Genomic DNA, 17004 nt, shown 5'->3' with positions numbered 1-17004 from the left:
CTGACTAAATGGTGAAAGATTGAACACTTTCTAAGATCAGTTAAAAATGTATATCTGCTTTCAGTACTTCTATTCCACATTGTACTGGAGATCCTAGACAATGCAATAAGGGAAGGAAAAACATTAAAGCCATACAGATCAGAAAGGAAGAAAAAGACTATCTCATGATTCTGTATAAAGAAAACCCTAAAGAATCTATTAAAAACTTTATAGAATAAAAAAATGAATTTAGCAAGGCCACAGACTACAAGCTCAATACACAAAAATCAACAATATACTAACAATAAACAATTGGAAATAAATTTTAAAAGACAGTACCACTGTAAATTGTTGCAAAGGAAATGTAATACTTAGGTATAAGCTTAACAAATCATTATAGGACTTACACAGTAAAAACTACAAAACATGGATGAAAGAAATGACATACTCTGTTCATGGATTGGAAGACTCAGCAGAATAAATATGCTTTCACTCAGCATAAGGTTGTTAAGGTTCATCCATGTTGTGGTATGTATCAAGTACTTCATTCCTTTTTAAGGCTGGATAATCATAATAATGTACCACATTTTGTTTACCCTTTTATCAGTTGATGAATATTTGGGTTGTTTCTACTCTTTGGCTATTATGAATAATGCTGCTGAACATTTGTGTACAAGTCTTTGTGTAGAATGTGTTTTCATTTCTCTTGGGTATGTAGCAAGGAGCGAAATTGCTGAGTCGTATGGTAACTCTATGTTTAACCATTTGAGGAATTGCCGTATTGTTTTCCAAAGTAACTGCACCATTTCACATTCCCACCAGCAGTGTGTGGATCTACAGATCCTCACCTACACTGGTTATTATTTGTCTTTTTAAAATTATTATATCTATCCTAGCAGGTATAAAATGGTATCTCATTGTGGTTTGTTTTTTTTTTTTTTTTTTTTTTTTTTTTTTGTGGTACGCGGGCCTCTCCCTGCCGGGGCCTCTCCCCGTGCAGGGCACAGGGGCCCCAGCCGCTCCGCGGCACGTGGGATCCTCCCAGACCGGGGCGCGAACCCGGTTCCCCTGCATTGGCAGGCGGACGCGCAACCACTGCGCCACCAGGGAAGCCCCTCATTGTGGTTTTGATTTGAGTATACCTAATGACCAAAGATGTTGGGCATCTTTTCATGTGCTTGTTGGTCATTTGTATGTCTTCTTTCTGGAAATGTCTATTCAAGTGCTTTGCCCATTTTTAAATTGGTTTATTTGTATTTTTATTGTTGAATTATAATTGTTTTTTATAAAGGCACAAGTCCCTTATCAGACATATGATATTTAACTACTTTCTCTTATTCTGTGGGTTTTCTCTTCATTTTCTTCGTGGTGTCCTTTGAAGTACAAAGTTTTTAACTTTGATTAAGTCCAATTTGACAATTTTTTTCCTTTTGTTCCTTGGCTTTTGGTGTCATCTCTAAGAAACCTTTGTTTTACCCAAGGTCATGAGGATTTACTCCTAAATTTTCTTCTTAAAGTTTTATAGATTTTTTCTATTAAACATAGTTCTATGATTCATTTTGACTTGAATTTTGTATGTGGTATGAGGTAGGAGTCCAACTTCATTCTTTTGAATGTGGATGGACAGTAGTCCCAGCATGCCCAACTGATTGCCAAAGGTGCAAAAGCAACTCAGTGGAAGAACAATAGCCTTTTCAGCAAATGGATACCCACAGGCAAAACAAACAAACAAACAAAAAACCCTCAATGTAAACTTCACCCTTTAAGCAAAAATGAGCTCAAAATTGATCATAGAGCTAAATGCAAATCTTACAACTATAAAACTTGTAGAGGAAAACATAGAAATCTTCATGACCTGGGGTTAGGTGAAGAGTTCTTAGACATAATACCAAAAGTATAATCCATTAAAAATTTGATAAATTTGACTTCATTGAAATTAAAACACTTTGCTCTATGAAAGACACCATTAAGTAAATGAAAAGATAACACGCAAACTGAGAGAACACATTTGCAATTTACATTCCTGACAAAGAGCTAGTATCCAGAATATATTTTAAAACTATCTAAATCCACCTGTAAGCAAGCAAAGTACCTAATAAAAATGGGCAAAGGATCTGAACAGACACCTCACCACAGAGGATATCTATATAGCACATAAGCATATGAAAAGATGCTCAACTTCATTCCAATTTGGGAAATGCAAATTAAAACCATAATGAGATACCACTACTTAATCTGTTAGAATAGTTAAACTTTAAAAAACTTGACAAATGCTAAGAAGGATACAGAGCAAGTGGTGAGAATGAAAGATGGTATAGCCACTCTGGAAAACAGTTTGGCAGTTTATTATAAAGTTAAATGTACACTTACTTCATGATCCAGCAATATCGCTCCTAGATATTTAAGCCAGGGGAATTAAACTTATGGTCACAGAAAGACCTGTACATGAATGTTCACAGCAGCTTTATTCACAATTATTAAAAACTGGAAACAACCCAAATGTTCTTTAATGGGCAAATGAATAAGCAAACTGTGGTACATCCACGCAACAAAAAAACTACTCAGCGATAAAAGGGAATAGATTATTGATACATACAAAACCAGATGAATCTCGAAGATATTAATGCTAAGTGAAATAAGCCAGTCCCAGAAGGTTATCTACTGTATGATTCCATTTATATAACATTTTGGAAAAAGTAAACTAAAGGAATGGAGAATGGAGCAGTGGTTGCCAGGGGGGTTCGAGAGAGTTTGATTACAAAGGGGCAACATTAGGGAATTTGGGGGGTTGATGAAACTGTTGTGTATCCTGATTGTGGTGGTGATTACATTAGTCCTTCCAGGTCTTAAAACTCCTAGAAATGTATGCCTGTGTGTGTGGGTGTGTCTTAATTATGACAGTGCTTACACAGGTATATACACTCATCAAAACTCATTGAACACTTAAAATAGATGAATTTCACTCTGTGTAAATCATACCTCAATAATGTTGATTTTTTTAAAAAACATAAAGCCTCTCCACACCAATCCTACTCTTTAAAAATAACTACTATTGACAATTTAGTGTGTACCTGTCTAGAACATATAAGCATGTAATATAAAGGGGTTTTCAGTTGGATAAAGGGTATCATTTTACACAATATATATTGCTCTTTATGTTGCTTTTTTCACTTAGAGGTCTTATAAATATATGGACAAATGCATATATACGATATGTGTTTCTACATATAAAATGTTGATAGAGCTACTATATTTTTAATAGTTTGATTATAAGCCATTTTGTGGATGTGATATCATTTATTTAAGCAGCCTCCCACTGTTGTATATTTAGGTTGTTGCCAGTTGTTTTGCTCTTACACGCTGCAGTGCTAGCGAACAGCCCTGCGCATACAACTTTTTGCATGTATATCGATAAGATAAATTTCTAATTGTAGGATTACTGGGTCGTAAGGTAAGTGTAATTTGAATTTTTATAGCTACTGACAGATTGCCCTCTGTAGAAGCAAGCAGAACTTTGAGAATGAGTCAGGGGTGCATTTTGCATTTTCCCATCCCAAATCACTGAACTTCTCTCTTTCAAAGGATCATGCCGATATCGAGTGGAAGTTTGCAAGGACGAAGCTCTGGATGAGTTACTTCGATGAAGGCGGCACCTTGCCACCTCCTTTCAACATCATCCCCAGCCCCAAGTCATTTCTATACCTTGGTAACTGGTTCAACAACACCTTCTGCCCCCAAAGAGACCCTGATGGTAGACGGAGAAGGCACAACTTGAGAAGCTTCACAGTAAGGCTTTTAAAAATTATGTTTCTTTGTAAACACAACTGTTTTCTCCTTTCCCTCCTTTGTAACATTCCCTATCTTGAACATCTTAAAACTACTCCAACCTACAGATCCTTTGGGGGTTTGTCAGGCAGTAGCTCCTGTGTCATGTTCCAGTCCTAATGTTTAGAAATATATTCGAGTGGATGGGCTGCTGGGAGACTGCTGATGTAACCTCTCTGTCCATTTTCAATGACAGGAACGCCATGCTGACAGCCTGATACAGAATCAACATTACCAGGTAAAGCTTCTTCATAGGGACTAAGCACAATAGTTCTTGGTCAGTTGTGTGAACTTGGACAAATCACTTATCCTCACTGATCCTCAGTTTCCTCGTCTGTAAAATAAGGATGATAAAACTTAAACTGTAGTTGTGAGAACTGAGTGGTGAGTATGTATGTATGGTTGTGTGTGTGTGTGTGTGAGTCTGTGTGTGTGTGTGTGTGTGTGTGTGTGTGTGTCCTGGCACAGTGCCTGACACATTGCATTAAGTGGTAGCTATCATCATCACCATTACTAACACAAAGCAGGGTGACCATGTGTATACCATTCCCAGAGGCTAAGTTAAAAGAGGCCATCCCTGTAAAGGAGAAGTATAGATTGCCTCTAAGAAAAAGTATCTTGATTATGTAATTAGTGGACATTGAAATTATCAGACTCTGTGACACTGAAGAATGACTTTCTCAACTTTATAAAAGGAAGAAAAACTCTCATCTTACTAGGAAGTTTCAAGTTTAATCTAGCCTGAAGGGAAAGGATATTGACTGTGACCATTCAAGGATAATTCTGCTCTCATTATTCCTGAATGTGTATCTGTGTTTACCTTATGCTTGGGAGGAAAATTTTCCTTTCGGGTAAATTTGATCTCACTGGCCCACTCTGCCACCAAATTTGGACACATAATAAATTCTTCATTTAGCCAATGGACTTAACTGGGGGGTTTTGTAGAAAGTGCCTGGATCTTGTGAGGATTTTCCAATGCAAAGACAGTCTAAGTGTATTTTATTTCCTGTGTATGTTTCTTATTTTACTGAGAGTCCAAGAAGGAAACTGAATGCTTCTTCATGTTTTTGTTTAAATTCCAGGAAGTTATCAGGAATTTAGTCAAAAGATATGTGGCAGCTATGATAAGAAATTCCAAAACAAATGAGGGACTAACAGAAGAAAATTTTAAGGTAATTTGATCATAAAGTGGTTTAATTCTTCATTCACATTTCTTAACCATCATTTAATCTTCACAGTGTTTGAGGTTTCTGGTGATGGAATTTCAACAGCCTATAATAGAGCAAAACCAGCTACAATTCTTATTCTGTCTTAGAATAGTCTGTCATCCAGTAGATGGATAGATTTTACCAATGTCTGTCACACCACAATCAGCTTTATGAATAATAAAAATATGCATTCTTTTAATATTCTGGGTTTTTCTCGGTATGGAAATTGAGTGCTTTAAATGATATGGCATGGGTGTGTGATGAGAAGAAAGACAGCGAAGGGAAGATGCCTAGAGATTTAAAGGCCTTCTTTAAAAGATATAAAATAAAGACAAAAAGTCTATTATTAAATCTAACATTTATGAAACCCTACCATTACACATTTTTGGCTGTCACATTGGGATGCTATTGGCATCTAGTGAGTAGAGACCAGGGTTGTTGCTAAAAATCCTACAATGCACAGGACAGCTCCCTACAGCAAAGAATTACCACACTCAACATGTCAATTGGTTGAGAAACCCTATCCTAGAACACGTATATGTTTTCTAAGGAACATAAGAAGGCTGTTATCCTAATCCATAGACATAACTCATCAATTGAGGGCCTGCTGTACGCCAAGCACTCTGCTAGGTGCTGGGGCACAGTCATGAGCAAGATATAACCAGCCCCTACTCTCTCGTGGAGTCACACACAATAATAATAGAGGCGAATGACTGAGTACTCTAACAGGATCAACACAGGGTTCTGTAGAGACATAGAAATGGGGGGACACCCAACTGGGACTTGGGGATTCGAGGCAGGCTTTCCAGTGGAAGCCATGTTTAAGCTGAGGTTTGAAGGAGGAGCCAGATAAAGGAGAGTTGGGGAGAAGAGTGTTCCAGACAGAGAAAACAGCGCATGCAAAGGCCCAGAGGCAAGAGAGAATAGGTCCATACAGGTGGACAGTAAAAAGCCTGGGGAAAGAGCAGGAAGGAATGAAATGGGAGAGATCGACATGTACCAGACCTTGAAAAACCTTGTAGTCTGTGGTATGGCATTTTTCCTTTTTCCTAAGGTCAGCGACAAGTTACTAAAAAGTGTTAAGCAAGAGAACGACATGATCAGATATAAGCTTTTCAAAGATGGTTTTTTAAAAGCGCGATCTAGTATCTAGGCAGCCAGTTAGAGATAGAAGACATTTCACAGGCACTTGAATAAACAAGGTCCCCTGGCCCCAAACAGCAGTCTCATCTCCTGACATTCCACTGCCCTAGTTTTATTCTTGAGAGTCCTAAAAGCTTTTTCCCCTTCAGTAGTACTTTTCTATGCAGATTCCAATGAGAGCCCTACTCTAATACCTTCATTGTTGGTTAACACTTCAGTTTGTTGGCGTGCTCCTGATAGGGAGGTTCTGAAATTAACTTTACCAATTGCACATTTTTTTCCCAATGGCCAGCTCTGCCCACAGCATTGTTAATATGTTTTTCTTGTGCTGGAATAATGTGAGATTTTTCTGGTAGTTCATATACCTTGTGATTTGCAGTGAGGCAAAACCTGGAACATTCCGAAGGGTACCCAATGTGCCTATTTTGAACTAAAGACCAAGCTTCTTAACATAACGTGTCCTCTCTCTTGCCCTAGGAATTAAAGCAGGACATTTCCAGCTTTCGATATGAAGTGCTTGACCTCTTGGGAAATAGGAAGCACCAAAGGAGAAGTTTTTCCACTAGCAGCACTGAACTCTCTCAGAGAGATGATACCAATGATGGCAGTGGCGGGGCTCGGGCCAAATCCAAGAGTGTCTCTTTCAATTTAGGCTGCAAGAAAAAAGCCTGCCATGGGCCACCTCTCATCAGGACCATGCCAAGAGTTGGTGGTGCCCAAGGCAAGTCAAAAGCTGAGTCATCAAGCAAACGCTCCTTCATGGGTCCCTCTCTCAAGAAACTGGGTCTCCTATTCTCCAAGTTTAATGGTCATATGTCTGAACCCAGTTCAGAGCCGATGTACACAATTTCTGATGGAATCGTTCAGCCGCACTATATGTGGCAGGACATCAAATATTCTCAGATGGAGAAAGGGAAAGCAGAGTCCTGTTCTCAAAGTGAAATTAACCTCAGTGCGGTAGAATCAGGTGAAGCCCGGGGCGCTGCTCAGAGCAGCGAATGCCCTCTAGCCTGTTCCAGCTCTCTTCACTGCGCATCCAGCACCTGCTCCTCAAATTCTAAACTTTTAGACTCCTCAGAGGATGTATTTGAAACTTGGGGAGAGGCTTGTGACCTGCTCATGCACAAATGGGGTGATGGACAGGAAGAACAAGTTACAACTCGGCTCTAAGTCAAGCTTGTATCTCCTGTTCTGGAACTCAGAAAATTTCTAATTTCTTTGCTCTCAGAGGTGACAGAGAATATGATTCCCTCACTGCCCCCCACTAGACAGGAGAGTGAAACTCCTATTGTTTTCACCATCTTTTATAGCCACATTCTTCATTTTTTGTTCTTGTTATTATTATTACTATTATTTGCCTTTTTATACCTACAAACACTAAGTCCATTTCAAAACCAACTGAAGGGGTGTTTGCCCCTAATCAGCAGAGGTGCAGTCGGGTGCTTAACCCTTTGGCTTTGCTTTTCTTACCCTTGCTTCCTTGAAGCTCCAGGTGCCACTTTGCTACTGTCGCTGCCGCACAGATTCCTGACCTTCCTCAGGATCTCACACCATTTCCCCACAGGGCTGAGGGCTGTGCTCAGCAGTCCCCACCAGCTATCAGATAAGGCAAACTAACTTGCCTATCTTTGTTGCCCTTCAGTGCTCCATGCTGCCCATTCTGGTTCAATGAACAGCATCAAAGGGAAACTGAATAGACTCCAAAGAATTGTCAGCTTGTGGTTTCTAGGTATAACTGGACTTCGTGTTGTTTTTGCTTTTAAATACTACAACTTCTCCTTATCATGGGGGCTGTTGAATTTTTTGTTTCTTAAAGATTTGTGAGTTTCCTAATGTATGCCAATGAATATTTACCCCATACTATATGTCATATCTAATAAGTTAGTGAATTCCTTTCCTGTGTTTGTGTATTTCAGTTAGCTTACTACATTTTAAAATTTGATAGTATCGAGATTAGTATTTAGGATGTGTACTGTTTTTTAAAAACTTCTACTGTACTCTAATCAACAGTCACTACATCTCATACATTGGCAAGAAAAAATAATTAGCTGGTATATTTATAGGGTCCTATCTACTGTTGATAGTTTTAATCATCACTGCTATCAAAAGCATTTCTAAGATAAAGCCTGGATTTGAAAATATTTTTTTAACAGAAAAATGACATCCTGTTGAGGTGTCAGAATCTGAAAACAGCACCTTCGTTTTAATTAATTGCTTTCTGATAAAACAACAACAACAAAAAATTAATTTTAGGTCTGGATAACTTGATTCAAGTTGCAGTTTTAATGTTCAGTGGGGGCAGTGGAATTGCGTGTGTAAACTCATGTTAGATATATAACATAACAAGCCTAGTGAATTCATGGAACTATAGACATGATCCAAATTCTACTGTCTTCAAAGAAAACCGCATTATACATCAAAACAAATTATTTGCCACAGCTTAGGAGTACCTCATTAGAACACATAGGTAAATGTTAAAAAATGAAACCCATAATGCATATGGTCACCATGTTAGATCCAGTAACCATCAACTGATTACCTACTAAACAAGGGCAGTTTTTACCAATGTTAGCACAAAGGTATCCCCAACTTACACAATAACACGTGACCTGAAATAGCCCAAGGTCTGGGTCCTGGTGATTAAATTAATGGGTAGCTCAAAAAAGTAACAAACTTAATTAGTTGTCACCCTGTTCTTGTATTCAATAAATGTCAACAGTAATAGGAAACCATCTAAATTCATGTGTATACTTTCTGGCAAAATTAAGTGAAATGAAGCATTCTCAAACAATGCAAATATGCTTCCAAAATAGTTTTTGACAGTGTAGTTTGTTATTTGAATTGATTCCCATTCTAGCCCTAACTTTGGTGACTAACAAAATATTCTACATGAAAAAGACACAAACTGGGGATGATGGGGAAACAAGAGGAGGTGTTGAAGAACAAAGCTCAGATCCAGGAAAAAGTGATCAAGAGAACAAGCTGCATCAAGATCCATTTGGTAAGACATTATCACAAAATAATTCCTTGATCATACCTAAAGTGATCATTTACTCAAATCCAACTTCTCTCCTGCTTCTCTAAGTGGGACTATCATAAGTGGCCCTGACATCAGTAACAGGTTACTTTCCAGAAGGAAGGTTTCTAAAGTTACAGAGTCAACTTTCTCAACTGTCAAATTCACTTTGAATAATAAATAGCACCTGGGCTACATTCCTAACTCATATTGATGGCACCAGAAACCAATACATGACCCTATTTCATCAAAAAAAAGTATGTCTTTCTCACAAATGCATGTACTTGTGATGACCTAGGTTTCATTGTTCCAACAGTTACTTTATCAATTTGTTGGAAAACAAGGGTAGCCAGACATAGAGCCGTGGTCCAAAATACACTCTTCTCTCAGTTATGTTCTAAAGAGAGAATATGTGTAAATCATAATAGCCAATCTCTACTACTGAAAGAAACCAGTGTCATATTTCATGGGCAGTACATTCCTTTCCAGATCTTCTCAGGGTTACTGTCTTTATAACTTGGGCTTAAGATTTCACTAGCTGTGCTGAGGCCTAGCTATGTTGGGGATTGAGGCCAGTTAGCTGTTAAAGCTAATCAGCTATTGTCCTAGCATCCGTGATGGTGACACCAACATTTTTATTAACTCTAACTCTAGTGGAAAGTAGGAAGGGAAGGAGATTTGTGTTCACCTCTGTAACCTCTGGATCAGCTACTATCAAGAAAGATATTTCAAATCAAATGTTTAAGTATGTTCTCTAACCCCAGAGAAGGTATAAGCCAACTTGAGCGTAAATTTATAAACATAAAAGAGCTAAAAGAGAAACTTAGTGAGGATCTACTCAATTCTAACGTCTTATTTTACAAATACAAAAAAAAAAAAAAAAAAAAGAAAAGAAAAGAAAAGAGGTCCAGAGAAGGATAATGACTTGCTCAAGGTCACAGAGCCAGTCAATAAACCCAAATCTTCTAGATGATAGAAACAAGACATTTATTATTAAGCACACATATTATATGTTATACATAGGAGATGTGGAAATGGATTGGCCACTATAGATACCTTTTTGTTCATTTGCCCAAAATGCCATGAACTCCACAAATTTCATTCTGACATATTTATATGTAAAGTTAAAAATGTATTCCGAAGTCAAATACAATTATAAATGGTACGAGAATCATTTACTTTTTGTCTAAGTATCTATACCATGGTTCACCTCCATTACAGGTGAATTTCTTATCATTTCTGGACACCTATTTTATTTGTTTGATTCCATCATAATTACATTAAAGTCTCCCTGATAATTAGTCAGGGTAAAAATATTATTGAATACAAAGAAAATGTCTGAATTATATTCAGAAATGGCCATTGTTGAAGTATGTCCTCCACTTCTAGCTTTAAGTCCAGTGAAGTACAAAGAAAAAGGAATGATTCAAAATCATCATTTTTGGAAGATGCCAAATTTTATAGGCATATAAATCTCCAGGTTATACTTCTGTCCACTTACATGGGAATACTGGAAATTTTCTGGTTCTTTCTGCCTCTCATAGTAATTTTTCATTCCACTCTGACCTGATTTAGGGCATTTCAGCTAAGTCCAAATCATCTAAACATCCGTCTGCAATTTGATTAAACACACACACACACACAAACCCTACAGCCTCTACGTTTTGAATGACTTAAATAATGAACAAATACTTTTTCAGTAAGAACTTTATAGTCATTATGGCAGTGTAAAACCTCCTCTGCAAACTTCATTGGGGACTTCACTGAAAAATATGAGTTGATACCTTAGCCAGATAATATAAATAACCATTTGATGTTCATATTGCCTTGTGGGTAAGACTCAAGTGGTGTTTTAACTAACAGTTTAAGCGGCCCAGACCTTGGTTTGTTCAACCATCAGGTGAAAAGTACTTGAAGTTAGGCAGACATTCTTTCCTGTTTTAAAGTACACAAGAAAAACTCATCATATTATTTTGGTAATCACATTTTCAAAACAGTGTTAATAGATTGCATGTATAGACATAGCCAACGTAAGTGGATGTAATTGTTTGGATCATTTAAAATAAGCTCTTCATACGTACTTATCAGCTCCCTCCAATCCCGAACCCTGTGGCTTTGCCTCAAACCTGTGCGTATTTTAGATTCTTTGGCTTGCTTTATCTAGATAATTGTTCCAAATATCCACTTTGTTGGTGTAGAACTAGCCATTGGGAACCGAGTACCCCAATTCAGTGTGAGCATTACTTTAGTACAGAGAAATGCTATTTCTACTGTATTTCCAATGACCCTTTCCATCACTTTTTCCAATGGATGTGCGTTTTGGCTTGCACTGTTTTGGGGATGTTTGTAAAAGTGAGAACCTTGTCTGTGCACACACACACATGCAATGAAACTTAGTAGCATTTGATTGCTCTGGCTTGGCCTTTCATCCCTTTTGGTAATTACTAAATCATTTTGAAGGGAGGGGGAGCAGGAAGAACTTCAACGGAAAGAAACTTCCTGAGATGTGATGAGGAATTGCTAAAATGAACTGCCAAAGCAGCATCCACTGTAGTGCAACTGTTAATATTGAGAGCTCTCAGGATTTGGGGTTTCTGGTTTGAAGAATAAATAAAGCTTGTAGGTCAGAAGAAAGAACCGACCTGTAAAAATAAAAATATATATTTTTGGTGAATTAAGTAAGTCTGTGTACTTCAGATTTACTGCATACTTGAGATATTACTATTCATATGTTGATATGTGGCCTAGGATTTTCATCTATATGCTGCATGGTGGTCCAGAGAAGAAGGTGCTGGTAGGCGGTTTTGAGAGCTTTAAGAAATGGAATGTTTATTAAGAAACAAAGGAGTTGATTGCTGGAATGATACAGGCAGCTGGCTAGGGTAGTATTTTTAAGCTCTAGAGTGGATTTATACCTTTCTTTTTTAAACCTCTTTATTGGAGTATAATTGCTTTACAATGTTGAGTTAGTTTCTGCTGTATAACAAAGTGAATCAGCTATACGTCACATATATCCCCATATCCCCTCCCTCTTGCGTCTCCCTCCCACCCTCCCTATCCCATCCCTCTAGGTGGTCACAAAGCACCAAGCTGCTGCTTCCCACTAGCTATCTTACATTTGGTAGTGTATATATGTCAATGCTACTTGTTAGTTTATTGGATCTGAGTTGTGGTCTTTTTCTAAAGATATACCATCAGTGTTTGTGGTACTTGAGAGACATGTACATATTAAGAATTATTAATGTTTAAATATAAAATTAAGTGGAATGCCCTTATGCCAAAAGCTTATCTGATGTGAAAGTTGTGACAGCTCTGTAGAAACTTCCCATTACTACACAAATGAAAGGCAATTTCTATAGTAACAAAAAGAGCCTGCAACTTTTGATCATCGTAATCAACCTTCATAAATCCATGACTGTGGCACACATCTGCCCTAACCTCATCCCTCCCCCTCAAAAAGAAAAGCCTTCTTTACAACGCCAAATGACTTGATAGAACCACAGAAGACTAAATGAAGAAATAATGGCCTGCAGTGTGAATGCCATTTTCAGCAATGTGCAGAGTATTTTGCCCTTTGACTTTATCTATGAGCAGGTTCCAGAGCAACCTAACATCCCAGGAGTTGCACTTCAACACATGCACATACACATACTAAGACATCACCCTTGGTGGCAGTGTGCCTTTTATTTTGGCCTGTGGTAGCCAACCATTTGCAAGTACAGTTAAGCTGGGCTTGGCCATTGTGTCTTTTGCCACAATGTTCAATATACCCCACAATACTCATTGCAACTGATTTTGCCTTCCAACCTAGAAACCCTCTTGACAGTTCTCTGGTCTTATACAACCCTTAAAACTGACTCTTGGATGACAAGACAAAAAAGAGGCTTTGGATTTTTGTGGGGAGTGCTTGAGGTACTTAGATGGTGTGGTAAGGAGGCAAACGGAAAAGCTTTCAAAGTAAGGACTAGGATGGATAAACACTTTAAAATGTAGGGCTAAATCACCATACTGTCAAACTTTTTAGATAACCAAATTGAGGTGGCGTTCCCCGATTTTTTTTTAAAAAATGTCGTTTCTGGATTAAAACATCATCATTTCTCCCTCAACAAAATCCAGAAGTGCAACAGTATATGAAAACTAGCTCTGAAAAAACTGTAAATCATTTTTCAAAGGTTGAGTTATATTTCGGTTGAATTTCAGATCATAGCATATTCTCACCTTGTGATCACTGTATTCCACTAAATTCAACACATCATGGGCTTCCCTGGTGGCGCAGTGGTTGCGCGTCCGCCTGCCGATGCAGGGGAACCGGGTTCGCGCCCCGGTCTGGGAGGATCCCACATGCCGCGGAGCGGCTGGGCCCGTGAGCCATGGCCGCTGGGCCTGCGCGTCCGGAGCCTGTGCTCCGCGATGGGAGAGGCCACAACAGTGAGAGGCCCACGTACCACAAAAAAAAAAAAAAAAAAAAAAAAAAAAAAATTCAACACATCAGACTCATAGTGAGGTTACATTTTAAATTGTGCAATATCACTGACTGGCTTTTATAAATATGCACTTATGAACAATTACTGGAAGGACTGATTTCCCCAAATTTTATCTAAGAAATAAAATGAATTTGCCAAAACTCTATAGCAAAGAGAAATAAAAGGTAAAAGTGGGAGAGGGTAGTATGGAAGAACGCTCGATTCTATACCTGATGTCATACTTTAGCCTCAAAAATTTAGAATAAACATATAAAGTGAGATTATAAAATGACTGATATTTTCATAAACATGGCAGAATTAATGTGCCCAAATTAATGTTGTTCTTCAAAGTAGTCACCTTAAGCTGCACCCATATTTGAATGCTGACATTACTCAAACCATTGTGGACTTCTGCTTTTGGGAGGATGTTCAAAATCCACAATACAACCTCTTAATACCCTCAATGGTAGAAAATCATAATCTTGTAAGATTAAATTGTTAGAAACAGTCAAAACTAATTTTAGATCCATATTTGGTAAAAATTTGGGCAATCAAGCTGAGTTCTACTTTTTCTGGTAAAAAATATTTTTCAAGTGCTATCACACAATAGGCACCTTGATAGGCACAATTATAAAATACCAACAGTTTCTTGTGGGGTTTGTGAAGTGACCTGAAACTGCTCTTTGGAATCTAGTTTTTTCCTTATCAACTTTGAGGAGTAATTTGTGTGCAACTACCTGCATCCATTTAAAGTGTACAATTCAGTCAGTCTTCTGTTGTATACACCCCTAGGACCATCACCAAAATCAAGATACAAAAATTCCCATCACCCCCAAATGAGGCCTTGTTCCTCTTTCAATTCTAGAATCTATTATAGTTTCAAACATGCTTGGAACAGTGGCAGCCTTATTGGAATAAGTTTATAGCCTCCCAAGGAGGAAACATTAAAGAACACCATATTTAGATATAGAATCTCCACTGATGTGGGAACAACCATAATGACTTAACCCTTGAAATATTTGTGTTTAAACAGTAAAACACATTCCAACTTCCATTGGCTTATGTTGTAAATAAACTCAGTATTGGCTTCCCAAACCTTATTTGATCCATAAGAAATCACACTTTATAATTCAGAGGCTCTGACAACTAGACTGTTAGCAGGAAGAAAGGGCAGTAAGGAAAAGCCCCGGCCTTCCCAGGAAATTGAGGGGAGGGTTTTGGATTCAGGAGGAGCTCTGGTAACAGAAGTAGGAGGCGGCTCTAATAGGAGGATGGCAACAGCTAGCTGAATTTTCAGGTCATTTGAAAATCACATGTTCACACTAGGTAGTTCCTGTATAAGATCCAGTCATATTATTTGAAGTACAGATTCATCCATTTTTGGTCACATCTCATAGGACTTCCTTTTACAACATATATTAAGCAATCAGTTTAAATAACCAAAGCAATGTAGCCTGTAGTGCAATAAGCAGAGTGATAACTGTGCTTAGTATACTTGGGCAGGAGAAGCAGCCAGAATTCTTGAGTGTCCAGTAGGATTCACTGGAACCAATGGCACTAAAATGAATGTTGTGGCAGCTCATGAGGAAACCTCTAAACCCAAAGGGTTAACACATTAGTCTGTAGTTTTCTTAATGTTAAAGGCAATCCAATTTGATAAATTAACTTAAAATTTTTTAACTGTTCAAATTACTCTTCTAACATGGTACAAGTAAACCCATATGTTCTCTTATTTCAACTATAAAGACAAAGACCTTCTCAAGGACATTTCAGTTCAGATAGGGATAAACATCCTTCTCAAGTGAAAGCATTTTAATTTGTCTGTTTCTTATAACATAGGAATGCATACCAGTGGTAGGATTCAAGAAAGTATCACTATTTAAACTCCTCACAGGATTCAAGATTTCTCAAAAACAGGTTGAAATTGAGGATGAAGAATTTCTACCTATTCAGAACAATGAATGTAGTTTGGAGCCAACATTTCCTAGAAGATAAAGAATACTTTTAGAAAACACAGGCAGTGTTTAATTCACTTTCTTAGCCTAGTTGGAGGCCCCAATCACACATCACCATACAGAAAATGTATGCATTGAACTTAAGGTTAAAATTGTATCTCCCGAGCTTAATCACGAAAAGGGAAAATTCCAAATGTGTTTGTGTAAATGGCATTTGGCTTTGCAGACTACTATTTTAAAAGCTAAAGCCTCCTTGAGTAACTATTACTTTTATTTAAATATTTTCTGTAGGAAGTGCAAAGTTACTGTCATCATTAAATGTGTTAAAAAGAATCTTGTACAATAAAATGATTTTGTGTTTTTAGCTTCAGTATAAACAAAAATAAAGCATTTACTTTTTTCCTCCAAAATGTATGGCTGCTCAGATTTAAGGTGTTTGCTCCTCCCTTTTCCAACATAATCATTTATAGCCATCTATTATTAATAAACATTTGTGAACAACAGTGGATTTTACACTATCATTTAACCAGCAGACACACTTAAGGGAGACCTCCACAGACCTCCACATATTTTGAAAAGTTCATGACTGAGAATAAACATTATTACTATCATTCTTTTATATTTCCCATTAAACAAAGCTGTATTAAATATTTAGAAAATTGAATAAGCATTCATAAAGAACTTTGAGATGATGACATGAAGGGGACCAATACAGCTATAAAGCTATGGCGTACGACACTGACAAACCTTACTAGCCTTATCCTGAAAACTTCTGAGTATCCAAAGAATGATACATGTCGTACAGAGCAGTTTCAATCTGTGGGTCAGTGAGAAGACACATAAATTGAGGTTAAACTGGTCATTATTAAGCTAGTATAATCTGAGTACATTTGGGTAATATTTTCTGAAGTTATCAGTTGACATTTCTTTTGAAGTTTTTTCTGTAGTCATGGACTTTTCAGCAATTAACTTTCCCCTAATTAATTCAGATTCCTGAAGTTTTGTCTTTTATTTTACTAATTAACTTTTAGGCCACCAGAACACTTGTTAGCATACCAGAACAGCTTCACTTTCAGCCAAATAACTCAGTTGCAAGTCCTGGCCTTTTTAAAATTATTTTTTTTAATTTTTAAAGACATGTTTATTTTTTTTACATCTTTATTGGAGTATAATTGCTTTACAATGGTGTGGTAGTTTCTGCTTTATAACAAAGTGAATCAGTTATACATATACATATGTTCCCATCTCTCTTCCCTCTTGCATCTCCCTGCCTCCCACCCCCCCAATCCCACCCCTCTAGGTGGTCACAAACTACCCAGCTGATCTCCCTGTGCTATGCGGCTGCTTCCCACTAGCTATTTTACGTTCGGTAGTGTATATATGTCCATGCCACTCTCTCACTTTGTCACAGCTTA

General features: G+C 37.6%; 1 protein-coding gene across 1 annotated transcript in view; it reads left to right on the top strand.

The window, feature by feature from the left end:
• TRPC5 (transient receptor potential cation channel subfamily C member 5) overlaps nucleotides 1-7325 on the top strand; it is a 158604-nt gene extending 151279 nt beyond the window's left edge. The window contains exons 7-10 of the mRNA XM_007115180.1: nucleotides 3562-3765; nucleotides 4001-4042; nucleotides 4887-4976; nucleotides 6633-7325. Of these exons, the coding sequence (XP_007115242.1) occupies nucleotides 3562-3765; nucleotides 4001-4042; nucleotides 4887-4976; nucleotides 6633-7325 (1029 nt within the window). The remainder of the gene's footprint in view (nucleotides 1-3561; nucleotides 3766-4000; nucleotides 4043-4886; nucleotides 4977-6632) is intronic.
• Nucleotides 7326-17004: the final 9679 nt, after the last annotated feature.

Source organism: Physeter macrocephalus, chromosome 21, assembly GCF_002837175.3.
Source record: "Physeter macrocephalus isolate SW-GA chromosome 21, ASM283717v5, whole genome shotgun sequence".
Classification (NCBI taxonomy): domain Eukaryota; kingdom Metazoa; phylum Chordata; class Mammalia; order Artiodactyla; family Physeteridae; genus Physeter; species Physeter macrocephalus.
Note: the sequence above shows the minus strand (reverse complement) of the source record. Positions and strands in the feature narration are given on the sequence as shown.